The 15453-nt window shown below is 36.7% G+C and overlaps 1 protein-coding gene across 4 annotated transcripts in view; it reads right to left on the bottom strand.

Annotated features, from left to right (window-relative positions):
• MEI4 (meiotic double-stranded break formation protein 4) overlaps nucleotides 1-15453 on the bottom strand; it is a 250338-nt gene that overhangs the window by 31222 nt on the left and 203663 nt on the right. For 3 of the 4 annotated variants that reach the window (XM_060205418.1, XM_060205417.1, XM_007521946.3), the window contains one exon: nucleotides 3740-8157. The exons of the other annotated variant lie outside the window; for it this stretch is intronic. In XM_060205418.1, coding sequence (XP_060061401.1) covers nucleotides 7909-8157 — 249 coding nt within the window. In that variant the 3' untranslated portion in view covers nucleotides 3740-7908. Of the gene's footprint in view, nucleotides 1-3739; nucleotides 8158-15453 lie in introns of those variants that run through there. 4 annotated transcript variants of the gene reach the window in all.

Genomic DNA, 15453 nt, shown 5'->3' with positions numbered 1-15453 from the left:
TTGCCTACAATATGGTACTGATGGAAATAAAGGCATTGTCTTTATATTGGATTGTTAAGAGTACTGAATGAGAAAAATACATGTTAAGTGTCTAGAAAAGTGACTGGTACATAATAATATGTACAAAAATACTGGCACATCATCATCATGTTATCACTACTACCACTTTTTAATTTAATTTTTATTATTTTAAAACAATTTTTATTTATAAAAAGGAAACATTGAATAAACCATAGGATAAGAGGGGTACAACTCCACACAGCTCCTACCACCAGAACTCTGTATCCCTTCCCTTCACCTGATAGCTTTCCTATTCTTTAACCTTCTGGGAGTATGGACCCAAAGTCATTGTGGGATGCAGAAGGTGGAAGGTCTGGCTACTGTTAATTGCTTCCCCGCTGAACATGGGTGTTGACTGGTCAATTCATACTCCCAGCCTATCTCTCTCTTTCCCTAGTGGAGAAAGACTCTGGGGAAGTGGGCTCCAGGACACATCAGGGGGTTGTCTGTCCAGGGAAGTCTGGTCGGCATCATGGTAGCATCTGCCACCAGGTGGCTGAAAAGAGTTAACATGCAAAGCCAAACAAATTGTTGACCAATCATGAACTTAAAGGCTGGAATAGTGCAGATGAAGAGCTGAGGGTGGGGGGTCCTCCATTTTGTAGATAGCTAGTAGGCATATTTTAGTTATATTCCAAAGGACCTGTGGCTATACTAGTATACTAGTTTTTTTTCTTTTCCCCTGAACCTGAAATCTTATACACAGGTGGATCCAAGTTATTATCTGGGGAGATGATGTCATGGCAGGAAAAAGGACCAGAAAGCTGGATCAGGGAAGAGAGTAGCTCCCAAATAAGGGAAAGGGGTATAAATATTGTTGGCTATAAACCCCATCGATTTGATGTGATCCCACTACCACTTTTTAACCACAACACTTTTTAACTCTGGTTTATGATACTAGAGGTAATTAAGCCAGGAACCCCTAAGCCTCAGACCTGAAAAAATTGAACAACCCTTGTGCCATCTTCCTGAATCTTAGTATTATTTTCACTTCAAAGCTCACAAGTTGCTTTTGACATGTATCATCTTGCTTCATCCACACAAATAATCATGCAGTGAGATTATCTTCTTAAACATGTCAACAGTGAAGAAATAAAAGATTTATTTTACATGATAGAGTAACACATCACCCTCCATCTTCAACAAAGTACTACACTTTGTTAAACATTTAAATATCTATCTTGGAACATTATCCATGAAGACAAGAAGAGATTAAAACAAGTAGAATTTTTAGTCTTACCATTTATTGATACATTCAGAAGAAACATGTTTTCCTAGGAGAAACACAGATACAACTTGCTCTTTACAAATTAAAACTTAAAAAAAAAATCATGTCTATACTATAAAGAGAAAAATAAATCTATTAAATTAGTAGCCCTAAATTACAAGGCGGCTTAAGCAATAATGGGTCTCAGTTCACTTTTCTTTCCTTTGTTCCTTCATAACCGACATCATTGCCCTCTCATCTGTATTTTCTACATGTTCTTTCCTGAGTTTTACTCTTGTTTGAATATAATATCTGAACAGTTATTATATTGCTGAATGACAAGGCAGAGCATAAGTGAAAAGTCATTAAATTTTCTTTTTCCCAGAACCAAGGACAATGAGTCAATAAGAGCTGCCTGAAATGTTGTTTGTTGGGGAGGAAATATCACTAAGGTGCTTTAAATAATTCACTTTTCTTGTCTTTCCCCTGTGCTATAAAGAGTTATAAAACTTTTTGCTTTCTATTTCATAAGATGGTTTAGAAATGTCAAATACAAAGGGAGTCGGGTGGTAGCACAGCAGGTTAAGTGCACATGGAGCAAGGTGCAAGGGCAGGCTGAAGGATCCTGGTTCGAGCCCCCAGCTCCCCACCTGCACGGGAGTTGCTTCACAAGCGGTGAAGCAGGTCTGCAGGTTTCTATCTTTCTCTCCCCCTCTCTGTCATCCCTCTTCTCTCCATTTCTCTCTGTCCTTTCCAACAAGGACGATGACATTAATAACAACAACGATAAAAAAACAAGGGCAACAAAAGGGAATAAATAAATATTTTTTACAAATATCAAATACTGTCAACAAGATCATGATGATCAATTCTAATTACAAAACAGATATTTTTCTTTATATTTGTTACCAAAAAATAATAATAATAAAGGTATGATTTGTGAACCGGCACAGAGAAGCAATGCTGCACATGCATTATTTATTTCTAAGACTTAGGAATTAACTCTAATCCATATACGGTTGTCTGATCTTGATCCCTGCATTTTGAAAGACTTAACTTGTTTTATCCTCAGAAAGTGTTACTCATACTAGCTTACAAAGCAGTCAGATGCTAGAGCAGAATTCAGTACCTATTTCACTTAAATAAATGCTATCAATCGAAAATCTCTTAGACTATACTACAATTTTCCCCAAATATAATGAAATATTTCAATCATTTCATTTTTCCTTATCAAAGTATGAATTTCCCAACAGAATGCTTATCACAAATACATACTGCATATATCTAGAAAGAACACTCAGGAAAAAAATTGCAAGCTAGAATTTCTTTGTTAGGGTAACTTTATACACTGTGCCCAGTTACCACTTTTGCAAAGCTAGGATATTTCCTAGTACTACATATGACAGTGTGCTTTTTTCTAGCCTCTCCCTCCTCCATCCTTCTAGCTCATGAAATAAATACAACATTGAAATAAAAAACTTTACAAACTACTTATTACATGTTTTGAACTTGCTTTTCATCTAGCAGGGTAATAATGTATCTCATAAGATCATTTGAAGGATTAAACAAAACAATAGTTTTTAAAGACTTAGTGAAGTGCTAGCACATATCAGGCGCAATATATTCTGGGTGTTGCCATATGCCTTCACAAAATGGTGGTAGCAAGGATGTGGACTCGATATGTGTGGAAAGAAGTCTATTTAAAACAACAATATGTCATGAGCCAAGATCATACTAGCATCAGAAATTGATTTTTAGTTCTACACAGGAATAGTATGACTATATTCAACTGAAGTACGGGGAATTCTCAGAGTTCTATGCTGCCTCTCATTCTGCTTGCTGTTTGGCTTATAATATACATCCTCTCAGCTCAGTCTTTGGAACTCTTTTCAAGATCTTTATCATTTTGATAGATAAGGTGCCAAGTCAGCTCTGGAACACTTCATGTCTTGTTTATCGACTGTGGATGAGGACATGCACACACAAAACGGCCATGAGAGTCATGCCTTGGCTCTGGAGTTCTCTTCTAGAAGAAGGTCATTGTCATCACAATGTCAATATCTGAGCCACACTCATTGCTCATTTGGGCGAAAGGGCACAGATGCCACAACCAATGCTTGTGGGATCACCCCTTAAAGGTCACAAAGTAAAATATTAAAATGGAAACCTACCTTTTTAAACTTTGGAATTTACTTCAAGGCATTTGAATCTCTTTTTATAAAATGGATGTTGAATTTGAGTGTGTGTATAAGAGAGAAGTCAGAACAAATACATCTCTTCCTCTGCCGATTTGTTGTCTGTCATTTCTGATGTTTCTGAAGTGATTAATCATTCATGAAAATGACTTAGTAGTTAAAGTCACTGAAACTAAAAGTGATGGTAGCTCTTCTCTCTCACGATGTCCTTGGGTGACTCTGATTGAAGCTTACAGGGCAAATGGTAAAGACATAAGAAATACATTAAGCATGACAGTTAAAAAGAGGCAACCATTTATTCATTCTCACTTATTTATAGCTTACTACATTCTAGAAGGATTTAAAGAATAGAATTCCATCTCCAGGGTAGAGACAGAATAATATATTTGTAACCATGCTTTATTTACCACATGCGCAAAGATTGTCTTGGAGTAAGATGGATGTTCTGATGATACCTTCATTTTTCAACTTCAAATCAACATCATCTCTGCTTCTATCTGTAATGTTCATCAATCTATACCAAAATTCAAGCAGAAAGTGGCAATTATGTCACTTAACCTCAAGGTATAATAATAAAAATGCCAGCAGAAGAAAGACATTATTTTTGGGAAGAAGTTAAGAGCTAAATGTAGCAATGCAAGAGCTTTTTTTTTTTTTTTTAATCTCTGAACTTCACCGCTCTGGGATAACTTTTTCAGATAGAGACAGAATCAGAGAGAGAAAGAAACCACAGAACCACAGCTTCTTTCAGTGTGATAAGGGACAGATGTAAACTTTGTGGCTTACGTAACAAAACAGCATACTATCCAAGTTAATTATTTTATGGCTCTGATACAACATTTGTTTGGTTTTTACTTGGCCTATATGTTTATATACTTGTTAGTCATTTTAAGTGAATTCTGAATGATTTAGTTCCCCCAAAACTGTATTTCAGAATTTTGAGACACAGGAAGAAATTTAAAAATTCAATTAAGTAATTGAAGAGCATTGAATTTTTACTTTCTGCATGAGTTTACCAGAATTGAGGACTCTTGTTTAGTGAAAACAGTGATTGCCACAGTGGTTCTCAAACTTGAATGGACTTCAGAATCATGGAGAGGACTTGATTAAATACAGACTGCTGAGCTCTGCCCCAACATTTCCCAATGCTGTAATACATTAACTGTGGGGCCCTACAATTTACGTTTTATCAGATTCAAATGTGTTGCTGACACTACAGTCCTAGGGACTATTTTTGAGAAACAATGCTTTAGGACCATGTATAAAAACCCAAGCTTAAGGCCCCAGCGAGGACTCCATGGGAGTGCCTGCATGAGAGAAGCTTCATGAATGGTGCGGCACTGCTGTGGTGCTAAGGTGTCTTTCCTTATCTCTCTGTCTCTCTTCATCTCTCATCCTCTAGAGTGAAGAAAGAAAAAGGCCCATCGGAGTGGCGGAATAGTGCAGGCACTAAGCTCCACCCAGTTGGCAGAGAGAAAAACAAATATTTTTCTATAGATTATAGTCTGCTATGGTTATCACCTGCATATCTTGGCATCTTAGTAGACTGACTTTGATATACTTAAATCAGTGTTTGATGTCTATTTTATATTTAAACAGATACATAAATACTGTGTTCACCCTCACTTTCATAACTTCCTCCATCTTTACTTTTGGTATACTTAATTCAGTGTTTGACATTTATTTTATATTTACACACATACAAAATACTGTATGAGTGTTAGCGTTCTTTATCACTTTTATAATTTCTTTCATTTTTAGGACTGGCTATTGGCTTTTTATTTTCCATCCTGTTTTCGTCTCCATGCTGCCTAGTTTATATTCCTTCTGTTACTCTTATCCCTAAAATTGTAGATAATAATCAAATCAAAACTGCTAAGTTGTATTTGTTCTCTTTCACTGCTTTACATACACACAATGATACAAGTATCTCAATTTATCATGTTTTTTACCAGTAGGGGATTTAGAACTTAATACAAAGATAACACAATTATAGACCGAAACATAGGATAATGAAGGGTTAGGTATCATGAAATTATCTAAAGTTAAATTTTTACATGCAATAATGTCAACTGGAAATAAAATGCATTTCTACCCAGTAGATTAATGAGGATCCTAGCTTAATTTTTTTCTATAATGAATACATTTTCTAGGCTAATTTTCAAATCTCAAAGCTTTCAAGACTACTGAAATTAAAGAGATCTATTATGTTACAAATGGCTTCTTCGGATCATTATGTTGACTGCCTGCAGTGGGAAGAAAGGGTTATTTCTCTTGCTTATATGTTTACCAGTCTTGTATAATGATTAGGGGAGGGATGGGGGAATGACAAGAATATATCCTGGATTGCGGATTTTGTGTACTGTTATTAATTTAAGTGCCTTTAGAGGTGTCCTGGGAATCAATTTACTGGAAAATTTCTATTTAACTCAGAATCTGGGATATTCCTCTTGTGTTAAACTGGTATGTGCTATGGAATAAATTACTTACCCAATTCTCTAACCTCTCATCCCTTGTTCTTTGCTACCTCACTTTACAGGTTTGCCCACTCAAGGTGGAGGGTAAAATTTTTTACATTTTCTTTGGACTGCACCATTTGATTTATTTTAATCTGGCCAAGGTAGGTAGGTAGAAATAACAGTATAACATTCCGTAGTAAGTCCTTCTATTCTAGTCAGTTTTCCTTTGTCAGGGGAAAAGCTTTTCCTTGATTAGCTTCTTTCCCTTCAGTTCTAGCTCCAGAATAAGCACATGTGTAAGAGACCAAAATCCAAAATTTACCGCAAGTAATCTATCCCATTGTGATCTGTGCCCTGGGTAAAGCTTTCTACCAGGGCCCAGTTAAGAGGTCTTATCTGCAGGTGAACTCAAGACATCTGAGAAGCACTTCTTATATGCCACTGAGATTTGATGGTTTCTTTGTTACATAACAATGCTTGATGCAAAGCCATCACTGAGTTTGAGTAGCTTTTTTTTTTTTCTTTTCCTACCAGGGTTGTCCCTGGAACTTGGTACCAACACTATGAATCTACCACTCCTGGCAGCCTTTTTTTTTTTTTCTTTCAATTTTTACTTGATAGGAAAGAGAAACTGAGAGAACAGGGGGAGAGAGAGAGGGAAAGAGAATGCTAGACATGTGCAGACTTGTACACTTAACCAGTTGCTCTACCACAAAGCTCCATAGAAATTAATCATGACAGATAATATTCCACTTCTGTATACACTTTAAATAGAATTACCATTTTTTCTTAAAATACTAATGATAGTAATGGTAATTAACTTATGAAATAATATCACACATAATTAACAAGGCACATTTGTAGTATTCCAAATTGCATAAGTATATGATGTGTGCTTATTAAGCTAGTTGGTTATGGTATTTCTAATTGAAACAAAGTCAATGAAGCTGTGTCACTAGAGAATTCAGACCTTTTAATAAGTATAAAGTATATTTCTGGACAGATGTAAGCATTTGGAAATTTTTTCTTAAACGACTTAATTACACATTACAACTACATTTAGGCAGGAACAGGAATATCATATGTAATCAATAGAGTCAAGACTAATATTGTTGAAAAATAACACAGATAATTTAAATTTGGGTTTTGGCCGAGAGTCTTAAACAACTAATTAGCACTGTAAAAAGCAATTAGGTTCCCAAATGTTAAAAACTTGTTCAGCTTCATGCACAATGGTGAAAGACAGTGTCAGTAATGAATATGAAGGGCAGATGTCAATCTTGAGGAGGTAACATATGGCACTCAGGTGACAATTATTTTGTAAATCATTATTTTCTCCCCTAAAATGATTTAATAATAAAAATAAAAGTCCCTTCTAAGATGATTGGCAATTTTATATGTGAAATGATGTAAGGGAAAAAAAAAGGAGGTGCAAAACCTGCATTTCAACTTTTTCTAGTTTGAATGTATGTGAAGGAAAGCAAGCAAGAACAGAACACTTAGCATTTTATGTGCTGCTAAGGATTGAACAGGTACAAAATACCTACACATATAAAATATGCACTCTATCCCTAATACAAGCCACCTCCCCGTCCCTAAAAACTGCACTTAAGATCCCCTTATTTTAAATATTCTGTTGATAAAACAACGTATTTTAAGATTTCTTCTGTTACCTTTTACATTGATTACATTATTCTTTTAAAATGTTGAATGCTTCAGAGAATAACAGAATTAAGCTAGATTGAGTAACATATAACTAATGTTACATGGGGATCTGGAGGGCATTCTCAACTGAAAATGATTATAATAAAAATCATCTTTCATATACAAGTTGAGACTTATATTGAATTGATGATTATATTTAGAGATTCATTTAAAAATGTTCATTTTAAACTAGCTTCAGAAATATTTTAAACACAAGGTCTTCATTTGTGCAGTGCTAATATGCTTCTAACACTTGGCAGATTACTAAGGAAGTAAGTTGTTTTCAAGTCTTTGTCTCTTCTGAGTTCAAGAGAACTCCTAGTCTCCATAAATAAAAAGTAAATAAAGGAAATGTATCAGAGAGTTGGAAAATAATTTCATCATGCTTCTGCAGAAATTTCTTGATTTCTTGGTCATCATTCCCTTTACTTGATGTGCTGCCTTCTTCAGCTTCTTTTTGTAGAAGTTGTTCCAGAATCCAGAATAGAGAGAAACTATTTTCATAGCGTGTCACATCATAGCTGGTTTGCACCTACAAACAAATAATAATCTTCTTAAAAGTATTTAACTTAGTTCAGGTAGCTACTAAAAATATGTTCAATTGTGAGTTAAAATATAAATATTTACTTGACACCTTCAGTCCTCCTGTTCCTTTTTGATTGGGGAAGGAAGGAGAAAATGTATCTGAAACACTGGGAACGATTTTTTTGTCTTGGCAGTTCACAAATCTCCAAATCTTCTCTGTACTGGTATTTGAATTCATCATTCAGAGGAATTTTAAAATGCTTGTCAAAGAGTTGCATATAGCAAGTGTATGTTGGAGTTAACATTCTGTCAAAGACTCCCTATGTGTGATATTGCTGCCAAGTTAATGTAAAGATCTTAGAGGATAGGATCTTCATAAAATTTCTACAGAAATTACGGTGATCTCATCCTAAGTCTATTCAAGTCAAAGTATCTAGGAAGTAAAAGGGAGGCTTAAAAAGGGAAAAACTGAAAGAACAACGTGGGGGAATAAAGTAGTAAGTGCAAAGATAGAAAATGACTTTATCTCCTTCTTACTGAGAAACATTTATCAAATCTGCCCAGCGCAACAAAGACAGAAGAAACATTAATAAAGGGCAATCTCTTTAGGGAAACATTCATCCACAGAGAAGATGGATAAATCATTTAATATATTGCAAATTATACTAATAAATTCTTGTTCGTTAAGGTTTAGAATAAGACATACCTATCCAATTATATCATACCTTTCTCTCTTACCAAATTGGAATACACAGTTATATGTGAAGACCAGTAATACCTATATGTTGACCTTTTACATCTAGAATGGATGAACATCAATCTACAATTACAAAAACCCACATCAAATGGCCACTATGCATTCTTTTTTAATATTTATTTTCCCTTTTTGTTTTTCATTGTTGTTGTAGTTATTATTGTTGTTGATGGCATCATTGTTAGATAGGACAGAGAGAAATGGAGAGAGGAGGGGAAGACAGAGAGGGGGAGAGAAAGATAGACACCTACACACCTACTTCACCACCTGTGAAGCGACTCCCCTGCAGGTGGGGAACCAGGGGTTCGAACTGGGATCCTTACACCCGTCCTTGTGCTTTGCTTAACCCGCTGCGCTATTGCCCGACTCCCAACTACGCATTCTTTATCCTCTTCCAATCCTGATCTTTCCACACTAATTTATAAATCCGAACAATTTTTTTTACTTACATTCTGGTTTACTTCTTTCTCTCTCCCTCTCATGTTCTCTCTCTCTCTGCTCTCATCTTCTGGGCTTCACTGTTCTGAGCACACATTTTCAAATATATATATTAGTGAAAGAGAGGGAGAGTCACCAAAGCACTGATGCTTCCTCCAAATGCAGTGGTGGCCATGTTCAAAACTGAATTACGCACATGCAGAGCATGAGCATTATTCAAGTGAACTATTTTCTTGAAGCAATTATATTTGTGTTTGGACCTATTTATAAGATTATCATATCAAGGGAAGTAACAGACACTTTAGAATAATGTTTTTCTAAAGCATAGCATATACTTGGTGCTTTGCTTTGAATAAACAAGATCTGTAATAATTTAAAATATATTACTATGGGAGACTCGGAGGAAGATGGCGGCCTGAGAAGTTGCTGGCAGCGAGCGCTCTGACGGCATCGTCGCATCGTCGGCAACGGTAGGATTTTCTGCCTTTAGCAGGCCAGTTAATAAGGGGTGACACCAAAGAGTGGGTACAATTTAATTTGGGTTAAGAATTAGAGTAAAGGTGACACGGACTAGCGGGGCTCCAGAATTCCCAGGGCGCCGGGCAAGGAGAGTGCGCCGGGCATTGTCCTCCGCCCGCCCAGGAAGGCGGCTCCTCCGCCGGTTGCAGAGCGCGGCGGGCAGAGGACCCGGAGAGAGCACTTTAGCTCGAGGGCTTCCTCTTGGGAGAATCCAGGGTCCACCGTGACCCTGAGAGCAGATCCAAAGACTTCTTGAGTATAGCTCTCATTGGATCAAAGGATTTGGAGCTAGTTTTCATTTTTGAGAAATCCTTTAAAAAAGTCTGGAGGGGGGGGTTTCCCGGAAGATGGCGGACAAATGAGAAGCGGCTAGCCTTTGAGCTCCGGACACATCTCGTGTAAACAATAGGATTTTCTGCCTTTAGCAGGCCAGCCAATAAGGGGCCACAGCAGTCATACCAAAGAGCTGTCTATAACTTAATTTGGGTTAAGAATTAGAGTAGGGGAAAAAAATTCTTTTTTCTTCCTTTTAATTTTCAAGCATACATCCTTCCCGCCGCTCCCCCCCCCCCCCACCATAAGCAGTGCCTGGGACCAGCTACTAGCAGGATACCCCATACCACCAAACAGGGTTTTTTTTTTTGTTTTGTGTTTTTTTTTTTTTTTTTTTTTTTTTAAACTCACTGATAACACATTTGGGAAGTTCCTCGCACTGCTCTTTAATTACAACCCTTCTTCTTATATTCTCCCTTTTCTCTCTCTTATCTCTCTCTATCTCTTTTTTTATTTTTTATTATTATTATTATTTTTTTATCTTGTCATACACTTCTTTCTTCTTTGCCTTTCTGAATTTGTGAATTACTTTGGGGAAGAAATCTGACCCAGAGTGGACTCTCTATGTGTGTATCTCTGCTCTAGTTCCCTTTACACTCTTGTTACCCTAGAATATACACTGGATAGTAGATTTTCATAACTGTCTATTCTTGCTATCCTCTCTTTCTTTTCTCTTTCTTCACTGGGATTTGGTTACTATTTTTTCACGGACTGGAGAAATTGTTTGGCTAACTGGTAATGATTAAACTCCTTCAATACTTACTTCAGTTGCTACTGTAATTCCGGAGGTTGGTGAGTGCAATTGTCATAAAGGTATTTAGTACAGTGTTACTTGTGCTCAAAACACAACAACTGAGGAACAACAGAGCATTAAAAAAAAAAAAGAGAGAAACACATAAATAACAAAAATGGGTAGATTAAAAACAAATAAAACTGCTACCCCAATGAATGAAGACAAGAGCCCAGAAGAAACCATAAATCAGTCAGAAGTAACCATAGATAAGAAAAGTATGCAAGCAATAATAAACTTATTAATCACAGAAATGAAAACAACATTGGAGGAAAGGAATGGCAGTATTAGGGAAACAACAGTTGAGACACCCAAGGAAAATACTGATTATCTTGAGACAATTAGAGAACTGAAAGCTGAAATAGCTGTAATGAAGAAAGAAGCTGAGGCAAGGGAAAGCAGACTAACAGAAGCAGAAAACAGAATTAGTCAGACAGAGGATGAGTTAGAGAAAACTAAGAAAGAGGTGAAAGAGCTTAAAAAGAGATTGAGAGACACTGAAAACAACAACAGAGACATATGGGATGATCTCAAAAGAAGTAACATTCGTATAATTGGCCTGCCAGAGGAAGAAAGAGAGGAAGGGGAAGCAAACATTCTAGAGGAAATAATACAAGAAAATTTCCCAGACCTGAATAACAGAAAGGATATCAAGGTGCAAGAGGCCCAGAGAGTACCAAACAGAATCAACCCAGACCTGAAAACACCAAGACACATCATAGTCACAATGAGAAGAAGTAAGGATAAAGAAAGGATCCTAAAGGCTGCAAGAGAGAAACAAAAAGTCACATACAGGGGAAAACCCATAAGACTTTCTGCAGATTTTTCCACTCAAACTCTAAAAGCCAGAAGGGAGTGGCAAGATATCTATCGAGCCCTGAATGAAAAAGGGTTTCAACCAAGGATAATATATCCTGCTAGACTTTCATTCAAGCTAGATGGAGGGATCAAAACCTTCTTAGACAAACAACAGTTAAAGGAGGCAACTATCACCAAGCCGGCCCTGAAAGAGGTACTAAAAGACCTCTTATAAACAAGAACATCACTATAATACTTGTAATATATCAGAGTAAACAAATCGTTTTTTAGAACAATGGCACTACAATACATTAAATCCATAATATCAATAAATGTCAATGGCTTAAACTCACCCATCAAAAGGCACAGGGTGGGGGGATGGATCAGAAAACATAACCCAACCATATGCTGCTTGCAAGAATCCCATCTGTCACAACAAGGTAAACACAGACTTAAAGTGAAAGGATGGAAAACTATCATACAGGCTAACGGTCCACAAAAAAGGGCAGGAACAGCCATTCTCATCTCAGACACGATAGATTTTAAATTAAATAAAGTAATAAAAGATAGGCAAGGACATTAAATAATGATTAGAGGATCAATCAGCCAAGAAGACTTAACAATTATTAACATCTATGCACCCAACGAGGGACCATCTAAATACATTAAACACCTACTGAAAGAATTTCAAAAATACATCAATAGTAATACAATAATAGTGGGAGACTTCAATACCCCACTCTCGCACTTAGACAGATCAACAAAGCAGAGAACCAATAAAGATACAAGAGAATTGAATGAAGAGATTGACAGACTAGACCTCTTGGACATTTTCAGACTCCTCCACCCCAAAAAACTGGAATACACCTTCTTTTCAAATCCACATAACACATACTCAAGGATAGACCACATGTTAGGCCACAAAGACAGCATCAATAAATTCAAGAGCATTGAAATCATCCCAAGTATCTTCTCAGACCACAGTGGAGTAAAACTAACTTTTAACAACAAACGGAAAATTATTAAAAGACATAGAATTTGGAAACTAAACAACATGCTCCTTAAGAACCACTGGGTCAGAGACTCACTCAAACAGGAAATTCAAATGTTCCTGGAAACTAATGAAAATGAAGACACAACCTATCAAAATATTTGGGACACAGCGAAAGCAGTACTGAGAGGGAAACTTATAGCCATACAATCACATATTAAACACCAAGAAGAAGCCCAAATGAACGACCTTACTAGACACCTCAAGGACTTAGAGGAAGAGGAACAAAGGAACCCTAAAGCAACCAGAAGGACAGAAATCACTAAAGTTAGAGCAGAAATAAACAACATCGAAAATAAAAGAACCATACAAAAGATCAATGAAGCCAAATGTTGGTTCTTCGAAAGATTAAACAAAATTGACAAACCCCTAGCCAGACTCACCAAACAAAAAAGAGAGAAGACTCAAATTAATAGAATTGTAAACGATGCAGGAGATATCACAACTGACACCACAGAAATCCAGAGAATTCTGCGAAACTTCTATAAAGAACTATATGCCACCAAGCTAGAGAATCTGGAAGAAATGGAACAATTCCTAGAAACCTATGCACTTCCAAAACTGAACCAAGAAGAACTACAAAATCTAAATGCACCAATCACAGCCAAAGAAATTGAAACCGTTATTAAGAATCTCCCCAACAACAAAAGTCCTGGACCAGATGGCTTCACAAATGAATTCTACAAAACTTTCAGGAAACAGTTAATACCCATACTTCTTAAGCTATTCCACAAGATTGAAGAAACAGGAATACTCCCTTCCACCTTTTATGAAGCCAACATCACCCTGATACCAAAAGCTGATAGGGACAGAACAAAAAAGGAAAACTACAGACCAATATCTCTGATGAACATAGATGCTAAAATATTAAACAAGATCTTGGCCAACCGGATACAGCAACACATCAAAAAGATTGTTCATCATGACCAAGTGGGATTCATCCCAGGAATGCAAGGCTGGTTCAACATCCGTAAATCAATCAATGTCATTCATCACATCAATAAAAGCAAAGCCAAAAACCACATGATTATCTCAATAGATGCAGAGAAAGCCTTTGACAAAATCCAACACCCATTCATGCTCAAAACTCTACAAAAAATGGGAATAGATGGGAAATTCCTCAAGATAGTGGAGTCTATATATAGCAAACCTACAGCCAACATCATACTCAATGGAGAGAAGCTGAAAGCATTCCCCCTCGGATCGGGGACTAGACAGGGCTGTCCACTGTCACCGTTACTCTTCAACATAGTATTGGAAGTTCTTGCCATAGCAATCAGGCAAGAGAAAGAAATCAAAGGGATACAGATTGGAAGGGAAGAAGTCAAGCTCTCACTATTTGCAGATGATATGATAGTATACATAGAAAGACCTAAAGAATCCAGTAGAAAATTACTGGAAGTTGTTAGGCAATATAGCAAGGTATCAGGCTACAAAATCAATGTACAAAAATCAGTGGCATTTCTTTATGCAAACACTAAATCTGAAGAAGAAGACATCCAGAAATCACTCCCATTTACTGTTTCAGCAAAATCAATCAAATACCTAGGAATAAAGTTGACCAAAGAAGTGAAAGACTTGTATACTGAAAACTATGAGTCGCTACTCAAGGAGATAGAAACTGATACCAAGAAATGGAAAGATATCCCATGCTCATGGATTGGAAGAATAAATATCATCAAAATGAATATTCTCCCCAGAGCCATATACAAATTTAATGCAATACCCATCAAAGTTCCACCAGGCTTCTTTAAGAGAACAGAACAAACGCTACAATCATTTATCTGGAACCTGAAAACACCTAGAATTGCCAAAACCATCTTAAGGAAAAGAAACAGAAATGGAGGCATCACACTCCCATACCTTAAACTATATTATAAAGCCATCATCATCAAAACAGCATGGTACTGGAACAAAAATAGGCATACAGACCAGTGGAACAGAATTGAAAGCCCAGAAGTAAATCCCAACACCTATGGGCATCTAATCTTTGATAAGGGGGCCCAAAGGATTAAATGGAAAAAGGAGGCTCTCTTCAATAAATGGTGCTGGGAAAACTGGGTTGAAACATGCAGAAGAATGAAATTGAACCACTTTATCTCACCAGAAACAAAAATCAACTCCAAATGGATCAAAGACCTAGATGTCAGACCAGAAACAATCAAATACTTAGAGGAAAACATTGGTAAAACACTTTCCCACATACACCTCAAGGACATCTTTGATGAATCAAACCCAATTGCAAGGAAGACCAAAGCAGAAACAAACCAATGGGACTACATCAAATTGAAAAGCTTCTGCACATCCAAAGAAACTATTAAACAAACAGAGAGACCCCTCACAGAATGGGAGAAGATCTTCACATGCCAGACATCAGACAAGAAACTAATCACCAAAATATATAAAGAGCTCAGCAAACTTAGCCGCAAAAAAGCAAATGACCCCATCCAAAAATGGGCAGAGGAAATGAACAAAACATTCACCACAGAGGAGATCCAAAAGGCTAACAAACATATGAAAAACTGCTCTAGGTCACTGATTATCAGAGAAATGCAAATCAAGACAACACTAAGATACCACCTCACTCCTGTAAGAATGGCATACATCAAAAAGGACAGCA

This window comes from Erinaceus europaeus, chromosome 13, assembly GCF_950295315.1.
Source record: "Erinaceus europaeus chromosome 13, mEriEur2.1, whole genome shotgun sequence".
Lineage (NCBI taxonomy): Eukaryota > Metazoa > Chordata > Mammalia > Eulipotyphla > Erinaceidae > Erinaceus > Erinaceus europaeus.
The sequence above is the reverse complement of the archived record's forward strand: the minus strand, read 5'-3'. Positions and strand labels throughout refer to the sequence as shown.